Source organism: Macrotis lagotis, chromosome 4 (assembly GCF_037893015.1).
Source record: "Macrotis lagotis isolate mMagLag1 chromosome 4, bilby.v1.9.chrom.fasta, whole genome shotgun sequence".
NCBI lineage: Eukaryota > Metazoa > Chordata > Mammalia > Peramelemorphia > Peramelidae > Macrotis > Macrotis lagotis.
Genome location: NC_133661.1, coordinates 10,294,805 through 10,320,815, shown reverse-complemented (window position 1 = coordinate 10,320,815; position 26,011 = coordinate 10,294,805). Strand labels below are relative to the sequence as shown.

Below are 26,011 nucleotides of genomic sequence, written 5' to 3'. Positions count from 1 at the left end.
TCTTCTAATTTTTCATGTTTTTGGTTTTGAAGTATTGATTCCTGATTTCTGGTAAATTCATCAATCTCCCTGAATTATATTCTTTGTCTGAAGGATTTGTTCTCCTCAGAGAGTTTTCTTATCTCTTTTTCCATCTGGCCAATTTTGCTTTTTAAGGCATTCTTCTCCTCAATAACTTTTTGAACTGTTTTATCCATTTGACCTAAGCTGGTTTTTAGCATGCTATTTTCTTCAGCATTTTTTTTGGATTTCCTTGACTAAGCTGCTGACTTCATTTCCATGTTGTTCCTGCATCTCTCTCCTTTCTTTTCTCAGTTTTTCTTCCAACTCCTTCATTTGATTTTCAAAGTCTTTTGAGCTCTCTCATAGCCTGAACCCAATTTCTGTTTTGCTTGGAGTCTTTAGATGCAGGAGCTTGTACCTCCTCATATTCAGACTGAGTATTTTGATCCTTCTTGGGCTCATGAGCAAAATATTTTTCAATAGTCTTCCTTTTGTTTCTCTGCTTGCTCATTTTCCCAGCCTGGGCCTGGTTTGGAGTGCTTCCTGAGCTTTTGGGACACTCCCACAAAGGTCTCAGTGTGTGAGGCTCTGTCCTCCCTCCTGGTCTGTGAATGACCATGAGCGCCCCCCTCTGCCGGGGCTGAGGTGGGGGGGCCCTATTGTTCTATGGGGGGCCTAGACTGGGATCAGGATCTGAATGTGGTCAGAGCCCCAGAGTCCTGTTCCAGGGGCAGAGGACAGAGCTCTGCAGTCTCTCTCTCTCACTCCCCTCCCTCAGCTCAATGGATTCATGCCCTGGGACTCATGCCCTGGGGCTCCTGCTTACCGGCTCCGCCTGCTTCTGTTTCCTGGATCAGGGCTGTGCTGGCCAGGCTGCTCTCTGTGTGCCCCAAGGGCTGGATTCCATGTGCTCGCTCTGGCAGAGGTCCCTGCTGTTCCCCCACTTTGTGCTCGGTGCTCCCCGGGGTGCAGCTCAGGAGACTCCCTGGCTGCTGTGAGCCGTGGCTCCCAGCGCCTTGGGGCTGCCTCCGTGAGGCTGAGGTTCTTTGGCTCTGGTGGGCCACCCCTCTGGCGGGCCGCCTCTCCGACCCCGGGGAGCTGAGCCTTTCTGCTCTTTTCCAGGTTACCTTGAGTAGGAGAACTGCCTCCCTGGGTCCCTTTGTGGGTTCTGTCTCTCGAAAGTTTAGTTAGACTCCTTAGTTTCACGTTTTATCAGAGAGCGCCTAAGACTTGATCCCTTCTTGTAGCCATCTTGGCTCCGCCCCCCCACAGATGACTTCTTCATCTGAGTAACCAGCCCTAATTTACTGCCTTTTCAAATGTCTGTATGACTGTTCAGTCAACATTTAAAGTTCACGTCAAGAATGGAATTCTCTGTTTCCCCCAAAACCTGCCCTTTTGCCAGACTTCCCTATTTCTGACAAGAGCACCCAGATGCACTCAGTGTCTTTATTTTGTGTCATCTTTACCCTTTCTCTTATTAAACCCCAGGGCTAATTGCTTGCTGGCTCTATACTGGAACCTTTTCTCCTATCTGTTCCCATTTTCCTGTTCAGAATGACATTACCGAGGCCTTTCCCCTTAGAATGCTGCAAGATTTTACCATGGAATTTTCTCTTACTTCTTGAACTCATTCTGAGACTAACTTGGACCCCATTTTATATTTCACCTAGTATTTGGCACTTATAATACTTGGTGAATGTTCACATTTTTTATATTCATGCATCTCCTCCCTGTTAGACTTTAAATTCTCTGAAGGCAGGAGATGTATCTAATCAAACTTGTACTTAATTCAGTGTTCAGAACAGTGATGGTCACTCTATGAGTGGGGAATAAATGAAGAATTGCTTAAAAGGGGCAACTTATTTGGGTTAGGTGGAAATATATATATATATATATATATATATATATATATATATATATATATATATATATATATATATATATATATATATATATACAGTGAGATAGTAAGATGGATGGATGGATACAGTGAGACTCTGGGTTTACAGATATGGAAAAGTGACACAGCTCTCTTTGATTTTGCTAAGGGAAATAGGTTTGAAACCTTCAGTACTATCAGATGTAAATGATGTGAAGCTTTGGATGGATTAAGAAATTTTAAATTTCATTCAGTTGATATGACAGCTTTGTTGTCACTGTCATGAATAAATAAGTTGATAAAACTTAGAAAAGCAAAAGGAAGATTAATGAATAATGTTTTGAACTTCCTATGACTCTTTTGGAAACTTGAGGAAGAATTCAATCAGGGCTGTGATTGGGAGTTGTGATTCATGATTTTAGGTGACATGACACATCTTGATGTACTACCAGTAGAGTTAGTTCTTTGGAATCAAAAGTCTCATTTACTGATTAATACCAGAAATAAATAGAACATGCCATTTCACATGACAGAAACTGTGGCATTTATCTTTTCATCTCAGTGGACTGCATTTCAAAATTTCTAGGAAACAGTTAGTGTTCCTTGGGAGCAGATTGATTGATCGATCCTTCCAAACCTCTACATTAGAAAAGGAGCCAACCGGTGCAGCTAGGTGGTGCAGTAAATAAAGCATCGGCCCTGGAGTCTGGAGGACCTGAGTTCAAATTTGGCCTCAGACACTTAATAATTACCTAGCTGTGTGGCCTTGGGCAAGCCACTTAATCCCATAACCTTAAATAAAAATTTTAAAACAATTAAAAAAAAGAGCCAACCATCCAGCAGAAGGACTATTGTTAAACATGATGGGAAACACAAGGATCATTGAAGTGTTAAAGCTAAGAGCTGGTAGGATTGCTTGAGTCTTAATGAAGGACCCAAGGAGAGCAATAAATAATGAACAGATCAGTTAAGAATTAGCCATAAAGAGAGTGGAAAAAAGTTCAGGTTTTCAAAATTAGAAATGAGCAAGAAGAAATCACAGAATTCAAAAGAAATTAGAGAAATGATCAAAGAAGATGACTTTTTAGAGCCTGGAAAAATATATTATCTGAATCAACATCATCATCATCATTATTATCACTACCATTTATATACCTAGCCTTTTGCACCAGCCACTGTGCTAAGCATTAGACAGATAACTCATTTGATCCTCACAACAAACCTGTGAAGTGCGTGCTTTTATTATTCTCATTTAACACATGTGGAAGCTAAAGCAAACAGATGTTAAGTGACTTGGCCAGGGTCATCCAACTATCCCAGTGCCTGCAGTCAAATTTTTTTTTTTAGGTTTTTTGCAAGGCAAATAGGGTTAAGTGGCTTGCCCAAGGCCACACAGCTAGGTAATTATTAAGTGTCTGAGGCCGGATTTGAACTCAGGTCCTCCTGACTCCAAGGCCAGTGCCTTATCCACTATGCCACCTAGCTGCCCATAGCAGTCAAATTTGAACTCAGGACTTTCTGACTAAACTGACAATAATGGACTGTCACAGAAAGACATGGTTAACATGAATAGATCAGTCTCAGAGAGAAAAGTTGGGCAAGCCACTAAAATCTGCCTTGTAAAAAGTCACAAAAGATCATTTTTAATATTAAAATGTGCAGAATATGCTGAGAAAGAAAATTATAGACAATTATTTTTGAGTAATATAAAAGTTATGCTCTCAATAGATGTAGAAAAGGCTTTAAAATACAGCATTTGGGGGGGGTGTGGCTAGGTGGCTCAGTGGATAGAGCACCGGCCCTGGAGTCAGGAGGACCTGAGTTCAAATCTGATCTCAGACACTTAATAATTACCTAGCTGTGTGGCCGTGCACAAGCCACTTAACCCCATTGCCTTGCAAAAAAAAAATCCTAAAATACAATATTTGTTTCTGATGAAAAACATGAAAAAGAAGACTATCAAAACTCTTGATAAGCTCACACAAACACACATACATTTAAAGCCAAATTTTATACTAGAATACAAGAGTAGTACAGTATTAGGAAAGTAATTGATGTGACACATTATGATAGAAAAGGCAAATCATAAAAATTATGACAGAAATAACTGCAGAAAGGATCTTTGATAAAACCTCAACATCTTTTTATAATTAAAAAGGAAATACATTTTTCTAAAAAATTAAAAAACATCTATTTGAAACAAAGAACCAGTGTCACATGTAGTAGGGAAGCATTTGAAATATTCCTACTTTTGACTGGTTCTCTACTTTTTCTGCTAAGGCTCCTCTTGCCCTTCCCCTGCCCCAAGAATTAGCTGAGTCCCACAGGTGTCCTGAGAAGGGTCTGAATGGGCCTTCCTGACTTCCAAGTAAATTATACCACACTATTCATTGTCATTTTTAATTGAGGGATTTTAAAAATGCAAGATGTACTAATAGGTGTGAAAAAGAAATGAATAAATGAAACACTGATAATGAAGAGACTAGGTTTTCACTTCTAGATGACAAGGTTGAATATCTAGGAAATACAAGATACTGACAATAGTAGGTAACTTGAGAGCATTAATGGATTCACCCCCTCCCTCCTTAAATCATCCACATTCTAAACATGGTTCAATATATTAGGATTCTATAAGTTTGTGGGTGTGGAAAGTCTTTCCTCCCGCCCACCTTTTTAGCCTTCAGAAGTCTGGTCCACAGAAGAAGGGCTGGTTCTGAGAATAGAACAAGGAGTCACCAGGGAGAGAGTTGCCAATAGGCAGCTTAGGAAAATGAAATTGGGCAGCCCAGCAGAGGATGAGAGTGGGGGCAGACAACCACCAGTTCAGACTGAGGTGATGAAAGCCTGTCCCTCGGGGACTGCAGGGTCAGGAAGGTAGGTGGGTGACAGACAGGAGAGATATTGGGAGGGTAGGTAGGATTGATAGGAGGGAGAGTGCTGAGGATGACGCCTAGGGATGAGGAGGCTGATGTTTCAGAAGAAGAGAGAAGACTGGGGTAGGGGAGGAGAATTCTGTTTTGAACATGCTGAGCATGAGATGTCTAAAATTCAATTGGAGACAGTAGGCTGGAGATTGGCAGAAAGGCCAAGAGATCTGAGGGTCTTCTGCCCAGATGTGAGAGTTGAATCAATGGGAGCTGACTTGATGACCAGATACAATAGTGCAGAGGGTAAAACAAGAGGGCCCAGATCACTACTTTGTCCACATTCTGAATAATGGATGAAATAGAAAAGGAAAGAAGTCCAAGCCACCCTGAATGCTAGGTAGCCAAGAATATTGCTAGTTAGTTCATGGCTTTGACCATGGCTGTTTAAGGCTTGGGGAATGACAACAGTGTGAGCAATATGGTGACCCCATTTCTTCCTGTTTTCATGTAGGATTGCAGCAGGTCCTGTTCAGCAGGCAGTTGTCTGCAGAAAGCTCGGAGCCGGGGTTCAGTATACGACTGCCATTTTCTGGGTTTGAGGTGGAAGGCGGTGCCCTTGGAGATGCAGAGCCCTCTGACCCACCCCCTCCTTACTCAGACTTGAACCCAGCCTGTCAAGAGAGTACTTTGGGCCATTCCCTCCTGGAGAGTAAAGTCTTTATGCCTCGACCCCAGGCAGTAGGGTCTTCCAGCTTTGGTTCCACAAATGCAGGATTGAAGTATTCTGGAAATGGAACAGCCCTGCCTCTGTCCCAGAGTGTGGTGGGAGACAGTGTGGATGACTCAGAAGACAGTGATTCCGGCCCGGCGGGGCCCCTGGCCAGCGAGTGCTCCCACGCTCACACACGGGGCTCCCGGCCCACAACGCATCCTGACGGGGACTCCAGGAACGCTCAGACCTCTCAGATATGACGCAACCAAACCGGCGCTCAGTGTAGCGCTGTGCTTCTTAACTGTGGTTGAAAGTCTTTGGGGGACTTAATTTCAGAGGAAAAAAAACTGCTTTGCAGAAATGGAGGCTCCCTGAGGAGGCTTCTTGTGCACAGAGGCTTCACCCGCCTTGTGATAGAGTTTGCAAGTTTCATAATGGAATTGTTAGGATAATCAAGTTGTACTAATACTGATGAGATCCATGGATGTCTTGGTCAATTAGGCAAAGTGAAATTTATAGAAACCTTTTAGTTTTGGTTGCCGTATTTTCATTAAAATAAATTGGGAATTTGAGACTAAGCACAATTAGTCTATAAATGTCCTGTAAAAATCAAAAACTTACCTCTTGCACTATCATGCCTTGAAATTTAGTTTTTGAAAGGGAAGCAGGTTCAGCAGTAGCCTTCAAAGAAACTTTCTACGATGAGCCAAATTATTCTTTGCCAGAAAAGAAATTTTGATAATTCTAAGAAGCCTGATTGGAACACATTGGATGTACCTTCTCCAAGCTGCATGCCCTTTTGAAATCAAAAGGGAAGGGTTTCATTTCAACTTTTCTACTAGCCTGATGTGTGTATCACTTTAAATGGTTGCCTTTTTACATAGGAATACTAATTCCCAGTAAACAATCACCAACAGAAGTAGGTCCTAGAGTGGTTGGTGTGCCGGGTCAGTGAGCTCCAGTAATGAGGCCATTGCCTCATGATCCTTGAGCCTGGAGATGGAGGGCAGAGCCTTGGGCATCTTATCTAGGTTTTATAATGAACAGATTCCAAATGTGATTTTTGTTGAGATTATATGTAAAGGAGGTCATTGATTTATGGCTTCAGATAAAATTATTGGTGTAGTTTTATGTGAGAACTATAGGGGAAGGACCGATAATGGAAATGAATCTGTTTGGTTATCTTGGTGATTAAAGATTTGTTTTATGTTTGAAGAATAGTACTTATGAGGGAAAAATGTTGCCATTTTGGAGACAAAGTTGGGAGGGGGAGAGAAAGAGAGTGAGTGTGTGTGGTGTGTGTGGGAGTGTGCGCACACGTCTGTGTGTGTGTATGTGTGTATGTGTAGATTTTTCTTTTCAGATGCACTTAGGCTATTATTTAATTATAGCTTATCTTCTCCTTTTTGCCCAAAAGATGTGAAATGGGGCCCTTGAAATTCCAGGGGCTTTTCGGTTCTGAGCTTGCAAATGACACAACCTGCCATTATCCATGAGGTGAGCCTCCGTGCCAGATGCTTTGAAACATGACTGCCTTTCCTTTGACCTCCACCAAACCGACAGGAGCAAAGATGTCCCTGGAGAGACTGTTCAAAGAGGAAATCCCCCAACGGTAAGCAGGTTCTCACGGCCCCTGCTCCTCCGCTCATTGGACGACATGGCCCGAAGCGTGGATGTCCCCTTTCCTGGGGATCAGTCTCCATTTTGTTGAGGTTGCATTCTTTGTTCGCCTTAACACGCCTCCAGTTTGGCTTGGCACGGTGTAGGCTGGTTTCAGACAGACTTGTTTGGTCTCACTGTCTGCCCTCCACAGACAGCTGCCACCCTCCCCTCAGGTCACTTTTCTTCACCATAGGAAAATAGTTTTCTTTTGATGCCGCACAAGAGTCTGCAATGTATGCCTGACAAAGCCGTGAATGTGACAATAAAAGCCTATTTAATCCTGTCCCTCTGGTCTCGCTCTCTCTCCTCAGCAGCCAGCAGCCTCCCTCCCCTGCCAGCCCCCTCACTCTGCAGGCGCCTTGGTCCAGCCTCCAAGGCAGAACCCCTCCCCTGATGCTGGTCAGCAGGATGCAGAGAGAACTCGGGGTCTCAGAAATGCAGTATTTAGCTGGCACAGGAGAGCCCAAAAGACCCCAGCTAGTTTCAAGTGACTCCACAGTCATGGATGTTTTAAGGCCTTGGAGGTTTTTGTCATAGGATGGAAATTTTACTTTATGTGTCAGGGTCAGGGTGCAGAATGCTATTAGGGAATCCTCTCTGGGCCTGTTTCTTTATCTGTAAAATGAGGAGTTGGGAGGGAGCTCTGACTTGGGGTGAGGGGATGTCATCTATACTAGAACACCCAAACCAAGGCATCACAAAAGCAAAGAAATGCTGAGGTAGTAATCCAACAGCCTCGATAGAATGTTGCTTGATGTCATCTGCCACCTGGACCATCTGCTGGATTCCACCCTGGACATGTTTTGACTGTGGTAGCAAACACTTTTGACCAGTTTCTGTTTTCATTTGGCCAAATTACAGGCCCCCACACAAGTGCTTGGCAAATGTGCTATAAGGTGTGGAAATAATTTATTCTGTTTACCTCTGTAGTTGTATCATACAGATTGGGGAGAGTGAACTTGGGGCGTATCAGGCAGTTTGGTGATGCCAGAGTAAGGGAGAATAGGTGCTGCCAGAACCCCCTGGCTCCCACCTGGCCAGCCACATGCCCAGTCCATGGCTCCTTGGGGACAAGAGCTTTTCAGCTTGTTGGAGCTCAGCTGATGGAGACAGACTTTGCCAACTGTACTAACTGTAGTGGTTTTATTTTCTTGAACAGGCCATCTTTTTTGAATGTTTTGGAACTTTGACACGGCCCCCTTTTTTGGACCGAGAACAAAGTCATTCCCGTCCACTCTCCAGACAGTTAGTGATGCCTGCTGGGCATGCAGTTGGGCATTAGACACACAGACAAGAATGACCCTGACTTGCTTGCCAGTCTTAGAAAGCTTTCTGCGAAGGAAAGGATTCTGAAAGCCTTGTCGAGTTTAATCCCATAATATAGTGCTATTGATGGCAGCAGTTGTCAGGTTTGAACTTAAGAGCTCTTCTCATTTTTCACTGCCTTTTGTTTAAAGTTGCCCGGGCATTTTTGATAAATCTGGAAACCTTTCCACGCAGAGAGTTAAGGATGTGAAAGGAGGTAAGAGAGTCATCAATGGTTTTTGTACTAGATTCTTTTTCAAGTTCCCTTGAGCTGGGTCCAGTCCAGTAGGTCTGGAGTCTAAGGAGAGAAGACTGGCTCCCTTTTAAATCGGCTTTTTTCCAAAGTCAGTTTTTTCCTTGGTTGTTTGTTTTCAACTATCAGGCTCTTCCTGAGAGGGAGAGGAGCAGCATTCTGTCGAGGCTGTTGGATTACTACCTCAGCATTTCTTTGCTTTTGTGATGCCTTGGTTTGGGTGTTCTCCTAGTACAGATGGCAACCCAAATTTTGCCTTCTTATCCCATGTAATTCTTACTCATATTTTCTTAGACATCTTGCAGAGATGATCCTGTCCCCACACTCAGAAGGAGCAGCACCCAGGTAGTCCATCTGTTATCCCATTTCTTTTTCCAGTTGTGCATTTCCACAATGACATCTCTTTAATTTCTGAATTCAAATTCTTGTTGGTAATGGGCTCTAGTCTACTGACACCCATATTTCCCTGTTGTCCCTTTACATTGCCCACAGTGTTTCTTTGGAACCAAAGATAGTTGAATACAAAGGTCTGGTTTTGTCAGTTTGAGGAATTCCCTCCATTAGCCCCTAGTATACCAGTATGATGAGAAGTAGAGGCACTTGCCTATTAAATGTCTGGAGGTAGACTCCAGCCCCGTGTCTTCCTTAGTCCCAAGTCAGCACTGTGTCCATTGCATCTTGCCAGCTACCCCATTACTGAAAAAGTTTCCATTGTCAGGGAGTGACAGTGTCTTGTTCAGGCTGTCTGCAGGGTCCCTTATTTTCTCTTGGGTTACTTTGGACCCAGTTTTTCTCCATCTGCAGAGCCTTCCCAAGGGGGAAATGTGCAATCTTTGTCCCTTTGTCTTTGTTCAGTAGATTGCTGGGCCAACCTCTGGAGTCATTGGGAATCCGTGTAGCATTGTGGGCTCAAAGCCATCAAGGCTATTTTCTCACAAAGGAGTAGCTGAAGGACTTCACCTTTTGGAAGAAATCCTTCTTCCATCTGGGCCTGCACAGAACTCCCAGGGTAACCCCCAGATTATGGAATTTGAGAGGAGAAACCACTAGTCTGACTTGTATTTGATCGACCGCTGCTTGATGACCTCCCATGAGTGGGAGCTCCCTGGCTCATGGGGTGGCCCATCCCACCTTTGGAGAGCTTGAATTCTTGTTAAGTTTGTCTTTCCACCTATTACCTCTCATCTTGTCTTCTGTGGCAGGAATTATTTTGGAGTAAACTGTTGTCAGTTGTATTTTGGAAGTGGCTTGGTTCCTTCCATGCTCAACACCTGACTTTCCAAGAAATTTTCATGATACTCGTGTGAGGCTTCTGAGCAGCATCTTATTGGTTCAGAGATGTATTCCCAGATGCCTAGTTTTTTTTTAAATGACCAAACCCTGTAGTCCCCTTTGCAATAAAGTTGCTGAATATCAAAATACATGTTGACTTGGTCAGGGGTAGCCTTCAGAGCTCTTTCTGGAATTTCTTTACCTCTTTTCAAACAGATCTTGGTAGGGTTTTTGGTGATAGTCCCAAGGAACACTGAAAGATCAGCAGACTAAGCATCTCATGAAATGTTTCTTAGGGCTTTTGGGTTTCTTAGGACTGAAGCATCGCTACAAATTTCACTTCTATCAGGACTCTTATCAATTCTTTAGTCTGAACAGAGCCCACATTTAGAATACCAGTGAGCTTCAGTTAAAGCTTCTGGGTGGGGGGGAGCATCTAAAAAGGGATTCATAGCACCTTCCCCTCCCTCCTACCTCCTTCCCCATCACCCAATTCTCCTCTTGTCACTGTAGATACAAAAGAAGACTGAAGCCAATCTGTATCTATTGCTGTTTCTGGGTTGCCATGGCCAGAGAGTGACCTAGTCTCCTTTAATGGTGGTGAGCTTCTCCTGGACTTACAGAAAGTCTATTACTGGAACCATCATTGAAGCCTTTCCAGGATAGTAGATTCTGCCAAAATATGTCCTTTGTTGGTGTGGTCTTTGAGAGCCCATGGTCACTCCCGCTAAGAGGTGGAGTGTTTGGTAGAGTGAGCAGCTAGGGAGTGCCACCAAGCACTGGGCCTGGGGTCAGGAATACCTAAATTGAAATACAGACTCAGACATGCACTAGATTTGTGACCTGGGCAAGTGACCCTTTCTTGACTTGGTTTCTTCATCTGTAAAGTGGGAATAACAGCAGCACCTGTCTCCAAGGGTCATTGTAAGGCTCAGATGAGTTAGGAGTTGTCAAGTATTAGCATAATGTCTGGTCCATAGTAGGTGCTCTGTAAGTGGGCATTCCCTCCCCTCTCCACCGGATGGTGTGGCCTCAGGGCCGTACTCTTAGGAAAAAGTTGAGTGAGATGTGTGTGTGTGTGTGTGTGTGTGTGTGTGTGTGTGTGTGTGCACACGTGCATGTGTGAAGGAGGTGTGCTGGATGACCACTGTAGAGAACAGGTCTAGCACCAAACTAGAAGTCTCATTTATCTAATCTGTTATAAGTTGAAAGAGGTTCAACTGAGACTGGGCATTTTCTCAATTAGTCGGAGATCTCATAAAGATCTCTTGAGATGGCCTGGTCATCAGGAAAGTCCTTGGACAAACAGGCCTGCTCAGGAAAGCATCCAGAAGTGCTACATGATCCTGGATTAGTTGGTTGAAAATCATTTATTAGGGGCGGCTAGGTGGCGTAGTGGATAAAGCACCAGCCCTGGAGTCAGGACTACCTGGGTTCAAATCTGGTCTCAGACACTTAATAGTTACCTAGCTGTGTGGCCTTGGGCAAGCCACTTAACCCCATTTGCCTTACAAAAACCTAAAAAAAAAATCATTTATTAAACTCTCCCTGTGAACCCTGGAAAGACAGATAAAAGGCAAATAACCCCTGGCCTCAAGGAGCAATGGAAGAGATAACATATCCATTCTAAAGTATATGCAGAACAGATGTAAAAATGAGTGGAAAGTAGGTTGGGAATGGGATCCAGCAGCAGTAGTCAGCAAGAAGGATCTGAGCTCCAAGTTTGCCTCGGATGTTGGGAGAGGAAGGTCATCTAACCTTCCTGTGTCTCATTTTCCTAATCTGCAGAGGGGTGGGAGCCAAATGAATGCAGGTCAGAACTGGCGAATGACAGTCCCAAAAAGCTAGAGGAAGCCAAAGATGCTGTGACTCAGTGTGGTGGCAGATGGACGTACAGGGTTGCAGAACACTTTTTTATAAAGTATTGTGGTATAATCCATCCTAATAAAACTGATAAACTTACTAAGATTTAGTGGAGTTATTATTGAGTATGCTAAGCCCTTTCTTCACTGTTGTTTAACCTAACCTCATTCAGTTCCCAAGCATCTGTTAAGCACCTTTTGCCATGTCCAGAATAAAAATAGAATGGTTCCTTCCCTCAAGGAGCTTCCATTCTATTGGGGAGTTGTAACATGCAACAGATGAGTAAAGAAAATATTTGTATTTTTTTGCACACCTCACTCTCCACACCAACACCCAGATTATTTTTCCAGACGGTGTTTACCTTTACCTTACAAGATAACTGTCCATACCCAAGCCTCTAGCTCATGATATTCGTTAGAGAACATAGTTCAATATCGAAATAAGAAAAACATCAGTAAAACACTTCCCTTGTTACCTTGGGGCATGCTCTTCTACAGTTATACACACACACACACACACACACACACACACACACACACACATCAGGGCAGAGATGGAGGGATTCTGAGAGTTAGGGATGAGGAGAATTGAGGGTGTACCAGGAAAAAAAAAAGAAAACTTTTTCCCAAAACGGTGTTTGGGGATGCCAGGACTTGATAAATTTAAGCACATGTGGAGGCTGTATGGAAATTAGTAGTACAATCTCATTTGTTTATCTTGGTGATGTTTTTCTCAAAGGATAGTTTCTGCTGCTTCCATTTCACTAAAAATATCTGTTGATACCCAATACCTCTGGTGAGAACTGGAAATCGGCTGTAAAGAATCCATGGTTGCACCAAGACCAAATTCAACCTTTTTTTAGAAATGGCCCTGACTCCAAGCTATTTGTTTTTGTTCTGTAGATGAGTTCTGATTGAAAATTTCTGCTTGGCTAGGATGTTGTCCAAATCCATAAACTCAAAATAGGTATTTTTTAAAAAAGCAAAACCAGGGTGGCTAGGTGGTACAGTGGATAGAGCACCAGCCCTGGAGTCAGGAGTACTTGAGTTCAAATCTGGTCTCAGATACTTAATAATGACCTAGCTGTGTGGCCTTGGGCAAGCCACTTAACCCCATTTGCCTTGCAAAAACCTAAAAAAAAAAAAAAGGACAATCAACCAAAGTAGCTTCTGAAAATTTATTATTTCCTCAAATGGGAGGGCATTAAATTTGCTTTTGAGAGCAAGAGAATAAAAAAAAACATTTCAATCGTAGAGTGGGGACAGATGCTGTCATCTACAACAGTAAAGACCCATCAGACAAGTCACTTCCTTTTGTTTTTTTTAAGGATTTTGCAAGGCAAATGGGGTTAAGTGGCTTGCCCACCTAGGTAATTATTAAAGACTATTCCTTTAAAAAATTTTTTTTTATTTAAGGCCGTGGAGTTAAGGGATTTGCCCAGGGTCACTCAGCTAGTCAATTATTAGTGTCTGAGGCCATATTTGGATTTGGATCCTCCTGATTCCAAGGCCTGTGCTCTAACCACAGCACCACCTAGCTGCCCCCACTATTCCCTTTCTCTGGACCTCAGTTTAATTATAGATAAGGAGAGTGTGGAGCTTAATGACCTCACAGGTACCTCAAAACTCCTTACTCTGGTGATCCTTTGAATTAACCCACTGGACTTTACAAAAACTCAATGAATTCCTTCCTTCCTAAACAAGGTCTTTAAGTCCATCCACTTCATAACACTTGTTTTTTATTTTGAATAGAATGAACACTAAAAACCCCATTTTTCCCCAGCAAAGTAGAACTGAAAAATGGGATTACATGTGAATTGTAGTGCCTTTAAAAAAAAAAGATCTGTGAAATTCAACATCCTTCTTTCAAGGTTGTCCTGCTTTGTTTCCTGTGGAACTTTTCTTCTTTGTGTTTAAAAAAAGAAATCCAGGGGTGGCTAGGTGGTGCAGTGGATAAAGCACTGGCCCTGGAGTCAGGAGTACCTGGGTTCAAATCCGGCCTCAGACACTTAATAATGACCTAGCTGTGTGGCCTTGGGCAAGCCACTCAACCCCCATTTGCCTTGCAAAAAAAAAAAACCTAAAAAAAAATCCTCCAACTAAACTCTTATTTCTTATTTTTTGAAAGCCTCAATTCTAATATTCTCCCTTCCCACTTTATTCTCTCTTCTACTCTTTAAATTTAAAAAAAAAAGGAAAAGCACAAAACTTGTAACAATGATAGTGAAGCAAAAGAAGGAAAAAATATGCACATTTACAAAAATGTGTGATTAATGATGAAACATCATTCTTCTATCAGGAGAGGGAGTAGCAGGCTTCCTGTCAGTCCTCAGGACCAGTGGTTAGTTCTTGAATTGATCAAGGATCTTGTTTTTAAAACATGTTTTCCTGGGGCAGCTAGGTGGTGCAGTATATAGAGCACGGGCCCTGGAGTCAGGCATACTTGGGTTCAAATCTGGCCTCAGACACTTAATAATTTCCTAGCTGTGTGGCCTTGGGCAAGTCACTTAACCCCATTGCCTTGCAAAAACAAAAAAGAGATGTTTTCCTTTTCAGTTATTTCTGTTAATACTGAAAATTGTTCTCTTGGTTTTTCTTACTCCATATCAGTTCATGCAAATCTTTCTAAATTTCTCTGAAACCTTTTTTTGTCATTTTTCAATATGTAATAATATTTTCTTACATTCATTTCTTCAAATTTGCTCAGAGATTCTCTAGTTGGTAGAGTAAACCTATCTTTGGTTCCCGGTATTTGTTACAGTAAAAAGCCGCTATCTAATTTTTCCTTTACATTTGAATCTTTTCCTCTTTTATCTCTGGGGAATGTACTTAGTCGTGCATGGTATCACTGGGGAACAATTGAGTGTCTTTTGACATAGACTTCCAAAATGCTTTCCAGAATTGCCAGGCCGATTTAGAGTTTTACCAACAGTGCACACGGATGTGCTAGTTTTCCTCCATTCCTTCCAACATGTCATTTTCCTTGTTTGAAAATGTGATGGATATGTGATAGAATCTCAGAGTTTTAATTTGCATTTCTCCAATTATTAAGGATTTAGATGATCTTTTCATATGGTTATTGATTGCTTGGGTTTCTTCTTTAGAAAACTACCTATTCATATCCTTTGAAAATTTATCAGTTACTTGTTTCCTCCAGGGCCAGTGCTCTATCCACTGGACCACCTAGCTGCCCCTATCAGTTACTTTTGATAAAAACTTAATCTTATAGATTTAAACCAGTTCTTTATATTGCTGGGAAATGAGAACCTTATCAATGAAACTGACTGTAAAAATTCCTCCATCATCATTTCCTTTTCTGATTTTAGCTGTATTGGTTTTTGTATATGCAAAAACTTTAAAATTTTATATAATCAAAGTTGCCCATTTTATCTTCTGTGATCTTACTCAATGGGGGTAGTAAGGTGACACAGTAGAGACGATGCTGGGTCCAGAGTCAGGAGGATCTGAGTTCTATGTGACCCCCAGGGCAAGTCACTTCATCCTGTTTGCCTCAGTTTCCTTAGTTGTAAAATAAGTTCAAGAAGGCAAAGCACTCCAGTATCGCTGCCAAGAAAACCCCTGATGGGGGCACAGAGACTTAGACATGATTGAAAAATAACTGAACGACATCAGTGATCTCTATTTCTTATTTGGTTATAAGCTCTTCCTTTATCCATAGCTCCAAAAACTACTTTATTCATTGCTCCTCTGATTTTTTTTTATGATGTGATTTTTTTTATGTCACTTATTCATTTGGAGCTCATCCTGGTATAAGTTGTTGATCTAAACTTAATTTCTGCCAGACTACTTTCCAATGTTCCCAAATAATGACTCTTTGCTCCAGGAGCTGGGGTCTCTGGAGTTACTGAGCATTAGGCTTCCATTTGTATTTATTTCAATGTATTTGAACCAGAGAGTTTTGATGATTACTACTTGTAGTATAATTTATGATCTGATGTGATTTGTAGTATAATTGAGATATTTATCTTAATAAGTATGATAAATTTTCTATATTCTGTAGCAAATGAATGGAAGTTTTTCTTTCTATCCTTCCCTACTGAAATTTGTGGGTAATATATTAGATGACTATTAATTAGTGTAGATTTAGTTTATATTCTGTAAGTTTGCTGAAGTTATCTATCTCATTTATATATTTTTAGTCGACTCTAGAATTCTATATGAAGGCCATTATATCATCTGCACAAATGATGATTTGTTTCTGTGGGTCTCTGTTCATTCTCTACTTCTTTTTCTTGCCTTATTGCCTGAACTGGCACTTCTAGTAGGAAATTAAATAATAGTGGTAATGGATTTCCATGTAAAAATACAGCATTACATAGATAATGTGAATTGGTTGTTTTCTGGGTCAGTATGCTGCCCCACCATTTTGATTTGAGTTCAACATCATTGGTTTAACTCTTCATCAGATTCAGGGTCCTTTCAAACAAAGAATCCACTAGTTTGGGCACTGCCTCTAGAAAACAGCCAGGAACCACCAGGTGAGGATCAGAAGATGGAAATGCAGAGGAAAGCCATGTCTTTGGTGCCTGGATTATTGTAAGAAGTCACCCCTTGCGTTCTCTCTGGTCTCTCCTCTGGTGCACAGCCTCTATGGTATGCATCTTTAAGAGAGGGGCCAGCTCCCTCCCAGCCCTCTCCTGGGTCATTGTAGTCATCCACACTCATCCCACCTATATCTCAGGCTCAGGACATAACAACAGAGCTCATTGTTCTCAAGAACTTCTTAAGAACTGCCCTATGTCTGCATGGACCCTCATTCTCCCATTGGCTTTGACTCACAATCTTAGTGTTATCCTTGACTCTTTTTTCTCTTTGTTGCCAAGTCTTGTTTCCACTTTGACAAGATCCCATATGGATCTCTTCTCCACTCTCAGTCATTACCTCATCTTGTCTAGCCTGTCAGTAACCATCTCCAGTATCCCTACTCCAATCTATCCTAAAGTTTGGGATCCCCCCGATCAATGACCTATGACTGCTAGGACCAAATACTGAACCCTCTGGCATGTAAAGCTCTTTACTACTTTTCCCCTTTCCAGTCTTCTTCCTCTTTACTCCTCTGCATTTATCCCATCCTCTGGGTACACTGGCCTGGCTGGTTTCTCAAACCTGACCCTGCATCTTCCCTGGCTTTTTCAGGAGGTCTTTGCCTCTGAGATTACCTTCCATCTGCTCTGTCTTAGGCATTATATACATGTCTCCTCCATTAGAGTGTAAACTCTTTAAGAGCAGGGGAGTCAATAAATGTTTGTTGGCTTACTTTCAAAATGATTCCTGGGGTGGCTAGGTGGCACAGTGGATAGAGCACTGGCCCTGGAGTCAGGAGTACCTGAGTTCAAATCTGGCCTCAGACACTTAATAATGACCTAGCTGTGTGGCCTTGGGCAAGCCACTTAACCCTATTTGCCTTGCAAAAACAAAAAAAAAAGAATCTTCTTCAAAGTGATTCCTAACACACAGCCATCCTCCAAGTATATATGACTCACCTGCTCGGGAACCTCCAGAGGCTGCTACCCATGGCCTTTATGGTCAAATGCAAACTCCTCACCTTAGTAACTGTAACCCCCTGGCATGATCAGCTTACTGTAAGCCTAAATGGCGATGGATTAGAAACTGGAATCCTAAAATATATTGTTTACAAGAAACAAGATTGAAACAGATGCAGAGGGAAATAAGGAGCTGGAGCAGATCTAATGTGCTTTAACTGAAATACAAAGGGGAGGCTGTCAGACAAAGCAAAAGCAAAAATAGATTAAATATTAAAGCAAAAATACTTCAAAGAGATAATTAAGGAAAATATATTTTGCTGATGTGTATCCTTTGTTCTCAAAGAAGACTATGGCATCAGGGAGGTGGTGCCATGACATCCTTGTGAATTGGATTTGAATGAAGGGGAAGGTGAGGGTGACTGCGCTAAATCACCAGCCTCACTTGCTCCTCCAGAGCCATCCTGGGTCCAGTGGCCAGATATGGATCAGGACGACTGGAGATGGTCTTGGATTCGAGGCAGAGTGAAGTGATTTACCTAAGGTCACACAGCTACTAAGTGTCAAGCATACAAGATAAGATTTGAACTCTGGTCCTGACTCCAGTACCCGTATTCTATCCACTGCTGCCACCTAGCTGCGGATTTTGCAAAAACGTAGATAATGAAGTAATAACAAAAATTTTTATAATATCTGCTGAAGGCCTCATTTCTCAGGTATATAGGGAAATGAGTCAGATATATAAAAATAAGAACCATTTTCCCAAGTGATAAATGATCTAAGAGTATGAACAGCGAATTTTCAAAAGAATAAATCAAAGCTATTGTCATGAAAAAATTCTCTAAATCACTACTGATTAGAGAAATGCAAATTTAAACAACACTTCACACCCATCAGAAATGACAAATGTTAAGAGTGGTTGAGAGAAAATAGGTACCCTAATTAATTATTATGGGCAGCTCAGTGGTGTGATAGATAGAATACTGAGCTTGGTGATAGAAGACTCATTTCTGTTAAGTGAGCTGGAGAAGGACATGGCAAACCAATCTAGTGTCTTTGCCAAAAGAACCCCCAAAATACCACCAAAAAAATCCAGATGGGGTCATAAAGAGTCAGACACAACTGAAATGATAGAAGAATAGCAAAAATCAATTGTTGGTTGAATTGTGAACTGGCTCAACCATTCTGGAGAGCAATCTGGAGCTATGCCCAAAGGGCTACAAAACTATGCATACCCTTTGACCCAGTCGTACTACTGACTATTAGGGCTAAAGAGATAAAAGGAAAAGGACCCATATGTACAAGAATTTTGATAGCAGCTCTTTTTGTGGTGGCAAAGAATTAGAAAATGAAGGGATATCCTTCAATTGCGAAATGGCTGAACAAATTGTGGTTTAAGAACATGATAAAACACTATTATAGTATACAAAATAACAAGGGGGATGGTTACAGAAAAGCCTGAAAAGACCTATATGGCTGGATGCAGAGGAAAGTGAGCAGAAAGTGAGCAGATGATTGTACAATGTAAGAGCAATATTTTAAATGATGATCAACTGGGAAAAACATAGCTACTCTAATCAATACAGTGATCTAAAACAATTCCAAAGGACTCATGATAAAAAAAAAATATTTTCTCTACTTTGAAAGAACTGAGTCCAAATTACAGTATAATTTTCTCACTCATCTTTGTTTGTTTTTGCAATATGGCTAATATGAGAACATGTTCTGCTTGGGTAAAAAAAGTGTACATGGTGATTTATAAGGAATCCTTAATGTCCATGGGGTTCTCTTCAGCTTTTAAGGAGTTTATTTTCTTTATTTTGGATACTATATTATTTTTCCCAGTTATCTCTAAAAACAGTTCTTTTACAATTTTGAGTTACAAATTCTCTCCTTCCCTTTCTCCCCTCTGCCCTCCCTGAGATAGTAAGAAATTTTATATAGGCTGAACATGTGCAATCAGGAACACATTCCCTAATTGATCATGTTGTGAAAGAAAACAAAGACCAAAAAGCAACACCAATACAACAAAATAAAGAAAAATGGAAAAAATAGTATGCTTCAATCTGCATTCATGCTCCATTAGTTCTTTCTCTGGAGGCAGATAACATTTTTCATCATGAGCTTTTTAGAATTGTCTTAGATCTTTATATTGATGAGAATAGTTGTCATTGATAGTAGAGAATTGTACAGTGTTGCTGCTCACTTTACTTTGCATCAGTCTATTTAAGTTTTTCCAGGTTTTTCTGAAATCATCCTCCTCATTACTTTTTTTTTGCAAGGCAATGGGGTTAAGTGACTTGTCCAAGGTCATACAGCTAGGTAATTATTGAGGGTATGAGGTCAAACTTGAACTCAAGTCCTCCTGAGTCCAGGGTCAGTACTCTATCCACTGTGCCACCTAGTTCCCCCATGCTCATCACTTTTTTTCTTTTAGGTTTTTTTGCAAGGCAAATGGGGTTAAGTAGCTTGCCCAAGGCCACACAGCTAGGTAATTATTAAGTGTCTGAGGCCGGATTTGAACCCAGGTACTCCTGACTCCAAGGCCAGTACTTTATCCACTACGCCACCTAGCTGCCCGCTCATCACTTTTAATAGCACAATTGCAATTATATACCACAATTTGTTCAACTGTATCCTAATTGATGGATATCCTCAGTTTCTAATTCTTTGTCACCATTAAAAAAGAGCTGCCATCAATATTCTTGTACATGTGGGTCTTTTTCCTTTTTTATGATCTTTTGGGGTTCAGACCAAAAATTGGTATTGATGGATCAGAGGGCATGCATGGGCACTTTGATGACCCTTTGGGCATAGTTCCAATTTGCTTTCCAGAATGGTTGGATTGGTTCACAACTCATGGAGTTGATTTTAACTGAAAAGTCCTGGAGCTAGTTGCTCTGAGTCACCAGTCTGAGGTAGATCAGGCTCTCTCCTTAACTGTGTTCTTAAAGCTCTCTCTAGTTAGCCCTGGCTTTGCACTTGAAGCAAAATTCAAATTAAAGTTAGTGAATAGACAGGTGCCAAGAGGGGAAGTTTGAGAAAGAGCTGGCCCTTTTGCAGGACCTTCTACTTTGATACACCTAGGAGGCAGCTGGGTAGTACAGTGGGTAGTGTGCTTGATCTGGAGTCAAGAAGTTCAAATCCAACCTTGGATACTGACCGTGTGACCCTAAGCAAGTTTCTTACCTCAGTTTCCTCAACTGAAAAATGGAATTAATAATAGTGACTCTCTTGAAGGACTGTTATTAAGCCCAAAAGAGACAATATTTGAGCCAGGCATTTATCTAGAGCAGTGTAATAATATGCTTTCCCCCAAAACTGCAACTTATAAAAAATGCAAATGACTCAAGGACACAGTTATAATTTGCAAAAATTGAAATTTTCTTAGATTTTACTTATCTCTAATGTTTTAAAAATTGAAATAATATCCTTTCACAATGGATAACTTTACACCTGATTTGAAGAGAAAATTCTCTGGAACAACTGAAACCAACATATGCAAAACCAAATGAGATATAGTTTAAGAATCCAAACTACAGGGGGAATGTGTAGAAACCCCAAATCCAGAAAGTATGGTTTACTCTTCTGGACAGAGGGAGTCACAAAATCTGTTACTAAGAGAAGCTACCAAAACTTGTGGGATGCTGCCAAATCTGTCCTTCAGGGACCAGTTCTATCTTTGAGCACATTCATCAATAAAAGAGAGAAAAGATCATTGAAATAGGCCTGCAATTAAAAAAAGCACCAAGTTGAAATAAAAAAACCCCAACAATTAATATACTTAAAACCAAAGAAAAGGCTAACAAAGGTGAAAGCCTAAACAAAAGCATGAGCAAGTTTACTTGGTATAAGATTAGGAGCTGGGAAGTTGGGTGACGGTGGGTGATAAGATAAACTATTAGCTAATTTGTTTTAAGAGAGGAAAGCCAAATTTCAAATATTACAAATACATAAGGAAAATTCAAATAAAAATTATTAGAAATTATTTTGCCTAATCTAATTACCTGTCAACAGATTGGTAAATGAAATTGATGAATATTTATCTAGATTAATAGAACAACTAGAGAATGCAACCTATTCAGAAAAAAAGGACTTGAGTAAACTACAAATGAAAAGAAAAATGTCAAGCAGATGAATTTTCAAGTAAATCTATTAAACATTCAAAGAACCCTTTATCCCAATATTATATAAACTCTTAAAAAAGCCTCTAAAAGTGGAAAATTTTCTTTCTAATTTTTTTCTATCAAGTAAATCTGGTCTTAATACCAGGGAGAGAGAAAAAGGAGAGAAAGATAATTGTAGCCCTTATAGCCATAATAAATATCAGTGCAAAAATACTGAATAAAATATGAACAAAATGGCTACAGTAAAAATATTGGAAAGATGATACATATACTAGGACCAGTTTGGATTTAAGCCAAGAATGTAGGATTGGTTCAATGTTAGAAAAACTATAAAACATAATAGGTTTCACTCCCCTCTCAACAACTCATTAGAGCTAGCATTTATCTAGTGTTGACTGCGCCAACAGCTCTACTATGTGCTGTGCAGATGTCGTCTTTGAACCTTCCAACCACCCTGGAAAGTATTGTTATGCTTTTTTATCCCCATTTTATAGTTGAGGAATCTAAGTTTGACAGAGGTTAAGTGACTGCCTCAGGTCCCATAGTTAGAAAGTATCTGAAACTGGATTTGAACTCAGAGCTTTCTGTCTCCAGGTCCAGTGCTCTATACACTAAGGTGCCACCTGGCAGCAGGGCTGTCCCTCTGGGCTGCTCGCCCTTGACCACCTGAATGTCTTCCCTAATGTCAGCTCTCTAAGCGGATGAGCTCCCCTTCCAGACTGCTGTACCTCCGCCCAACTCGGGGCACCTTTCTCAGCCACATCAGCATCCTGCAGGCTTTGTCTTCCCCTTTAGGATGTAAGTGACCTGAGAGTAGAGCCCATCTCCCTCTCTCTTCTAATGCATTCCAGAGCTAAGCACTGAGCCTGCTAAGTATTCTATATTTATTAAAGCTCTTACCTATCTCTCAGCTCTCTGTACCATATTCACAATAGGAATAATAACAATAACGTGATGCTAGTCATATATAACAAAAAGTTTTTAAAAATACAATGCCTGTTTCCATTAAAAATATTAAAGAGCATAAAAATGGACTTTTCTGAATATGATAAAGCCTCTAAAACGAAGGAACAGTATTATAAGTAATGGAGAAACAAGAGAGGCCTTCCCAGTCATATCAGCTATAACACAAGGATGTCTAGTCTTTTGTTATTTGATGCAATATTAGAAATGCTCATAATCACAATAAAGACAGATCCATTTAAGACTGCCTATTACTCTCTCAAGAGGGACCAGGGCAAATGATGGAAGGAATGATAATAATGGTTAGCATTGCCATAGTAATATAAGATTTGTAGAGCACTTAACATAATATCTCATCCTCACAACCACCTTGGGAAGGAAGTGTCATTATCTCCATTTTATAGAGGAAGAAACAGAGGCAGAAGGACATAAAGTGGCTTGTCTAGGATCCCAGAGCTAGTAAATGTGAATATTTATCTTGATTCTAACTTAGTACAGGTACTATAGGTAGTACAGAACTTGGAGTGGCAGATAACAAGACTGAAAAAGACTGGGATGGGACATTTTTAGAGTTGCAAAAGATCTTAGAACTCATCTATTATAAGCAAGAACTTTGTGGTCACGGGAGTACAGAAATGTGGAGGTAGCTGTAGAAGTTCTATGCACCGGTTCTCAGGTCCAGTCTTGCCAAGTGAAGCTCCAGGGTAGTAAGCATGGTTTTAAGCCTGCTACCAGGTCCATGACAGGAGAGGTTTACTAGAATTGACCGACCTAAATTCAAGAATCTGAGAAATAGAGTGGTACTGGCTGGGAGTGACTGTGTATCTGACTCCTAAAAGAGCTGAAATGATCCCATACTATGAATAAGGACTCTCCCCCAAAGCATTCCCAAGACAGAAGAGGCTGCAAACTCCACCCTGAAGTAGAAAGCCATCAGATGGCAGTGGCAGCTCAGTGGAGCCAGGTTCACCTTCGAGAAAGCCTTCCCACAAAGACACAGATAGGTACCCAGCTGAAGCAAGAAAGAGTAGCTTGGGAGGAGCTAGAACTTGAGTATGAGGTGTTCTTTCTACCAGTAGTTTGGGAATTCTTGGAAGAGTTTGTCCTTAAGCATTTGTTTGTTTTCTTTGTTATTTGCCTTGCTGTTCTATTTCATTAAATGCCTTTGCTTTGAATTCATGTCTACTGACTTGAACTGGATAAAAAGACTAAAACCAGTGGCTAAGGACTGAGGGCTGAGGTTTTGAATAGAGACTAAATAAAAATTCTGCCTGAAACCTGGATATAGATGTTTAAAAAAATTTTATAAAAAAGATTTTATTTATTTTGAATTTTATAATTTTCCCTCTAATCTTACTTCCTCCCCCCGCCCCACATAAGGCAGTCTGTTAGTCTTTATATTGTTTCCATGGTACACATTGATCTAAGTTGAATGTGATGAGAGAGAAATCATATCCTTAAGGAAGAAAAATAAAGTATAAGAGATAGCAAGATTACATAATAAGATAACATTTTTATTTTAAATTAAAGGTTATAGTATTTGGTCTTTTTTCAAACTGGATATAGCTTTTAGAATCTGATTTTGTGACAGTATGGCTTTGGAGGCATCCCTTTCTGAATCTCCCCTGAGAAAGTACCAAGAGTCATGTTCACTGCCAGTGAAGCAGAGAATCCAGAAGCACTGAATCTCAGAGTTGGAAGGGACCTCAGACCTGACCAACAAAGAGGGCCTCCTGGTCTCCAGCTTAAGAGATAGACAAAGAGTCACACATTCACACCTGCCTCTGTAGAGTGTATTGATAAATAGATTAAGTGTCACTAGAATCAACCAAAGGATGCAAGCAATCTCTAGTCCATGCGCCCTGCTGTGCACCCAGTTCTCAGCCCTCTGACCTCAGTACTTGAGGGGAGCCCTGATTTAAACTCTGGTGGGCAAAGCAACTGACAGATGCCAGGCTCCTCTTGAGAGTAGCAACCAGGAGCAAGCTGAGTGGGGAGGCATTCAGGGGAGGAGAGAGTTCTTTGGGTATATGAGGGGGTGGGGAGCCTGGAAATTTTTCCAGCTGTTTCTGTCTATCTGTCCCCTCTTTCTTGGGTGAGGGAATGATCATTGTCCTGGTCCTTCATTATAGAGACTGCTCGAAGTCTCCAGTTAGGTGGAAATCACCACCTACCAAGACCTCTTGGTCTTTTTCTGGAGAGCTTAATAATTTGTAATTTTTTCCTTATATCACAATGCTTTTTATTTTTTTCTCTAGAACTTTTACCTAGTTCCTAGCTCTGGTTTCTGGTCAAGGCTCTATAGACAGCAGCGTGCAGAACTTGGATCTGCATGCCACTAAGCTTTCAGTTTTTGAGATTTATTTACCATTTCCCTCATTCAGAAACATTTATCAAACACATAAGGGAGCTTGGAAACAATGAAGGGCAAGTGATATGTAAGGTCCCACAGAGTGTCCATAGTAGAGACCTCCACTTCTGATGTCCCTTCCCGATATAACTTTCCATGGAGGCTCACACAAGGAGGAATTTATGGATGTATAATTTCTTAATAATCCAGCTGCTATTTCTATGATACTTTAAGGCTTAAAGAAATGTGTTCCTCATAGTGATCCTGTGATTTGGAAGTACAAATATCCTCATTTTACAGATAAAGATCAGGGGCTCAGAGAGGTTAGGTCAGCTAATAAATAATTGCAGGATTCTACTACTATCAGGGTCCACTATTCATCTATGTACATAATCTCCACCAGGCCCACGTGTAGCAAGACGATCCCAATTTACTCTTTCTCTGCTGACTATAAACATAACTCATCTCTCCCCCGTTGTTAATAAAAACAAAACAACCTTCCCTTGCTCCCTGTCTCCATTAGCTACCATCCTATTTACCTCTTCTCTGTTTAAGAAAGTTGTCTTAACTCTGCTTCCAATTCCTTTCTTCTCTCTTCTTCCCTCTTTGCCATCTCGCTTCTTAATGGCCCAGCTAATGCCTTTTCCCAATCCTCTTCCTTCTGGATCTCTCTTTAGTCTTTGACACTGTTGACCTCTTCTCCTCTACGGGTTTCCATCCATGACCCTACTCTCCCCCAGTTCTCCTCTCACTTGTCGGCCCGCTCCTCAGTCTCCTCTGCAGGATCCTGAGACCCTCTAAACAAAGGAGGCACAGAATGGTCTACTTGCACCTTTATCTCTAATGAATCAAATTTAATTTAATTTATGTCTAGTGTATGATTGAGGTCATAGTAGAATTTATTTCCCTCTTCATCCTTTGCACAAAAGTTACTAAATAAGTTGTCATCATTTTCTGGTGCTCTTTTTGTAACTTTGTAGCTCTATACTTTGACACATTGTATCATTTCAATCTAAGACTTCCAAGCAGCCCACCAAGTGAGACATACTCAATCGCCGTCTTTGCTCGGCGCCCCAGCTTCCATCTTTGGGGCTCATTTCTGGGAGGGACATCCTTTTCTGACATTGAGGAGGAAACGTTGCCTTTTCTAGTCTCTGGCTGAGGCATCACTTGGAGAATACCAAGAACTAAACTAAGGCTGTAGAGGATCTAAAAAGGGGGGAAGAGTCCTGCATCCTCTGCTTCCTGT

At 41.1% G+C, this 26,011-nt stretch overlaps 1 protein-coding gene across 1 annotated transcript in view; it reads left to right on the top strand.

The window, feature by feature from the left end:
* Window positions 1-14,287, top strand: part of ABRAXAS2 (abraxas 2, BRISC complex subunit) — a 48,640-nt gene extending 34,353 nt beyond the window's left edge. The window contains exon 9 of the mRNA XM_074232221.1: window positions 5,264-14,287. Within this exon, the coding sequence (XP_074088322.1) occupies window positions 5,264-5,724 (461 nt within the window). The 3' untranslated portion in view covers window positions 5,725-14,287. The remainder of the gene's footprint in view (window positions 1-5,263) is intronic.
* The last annotated feature ends 11,724 nt before the right edge of the window (window positions 14,288-26,011 follow it).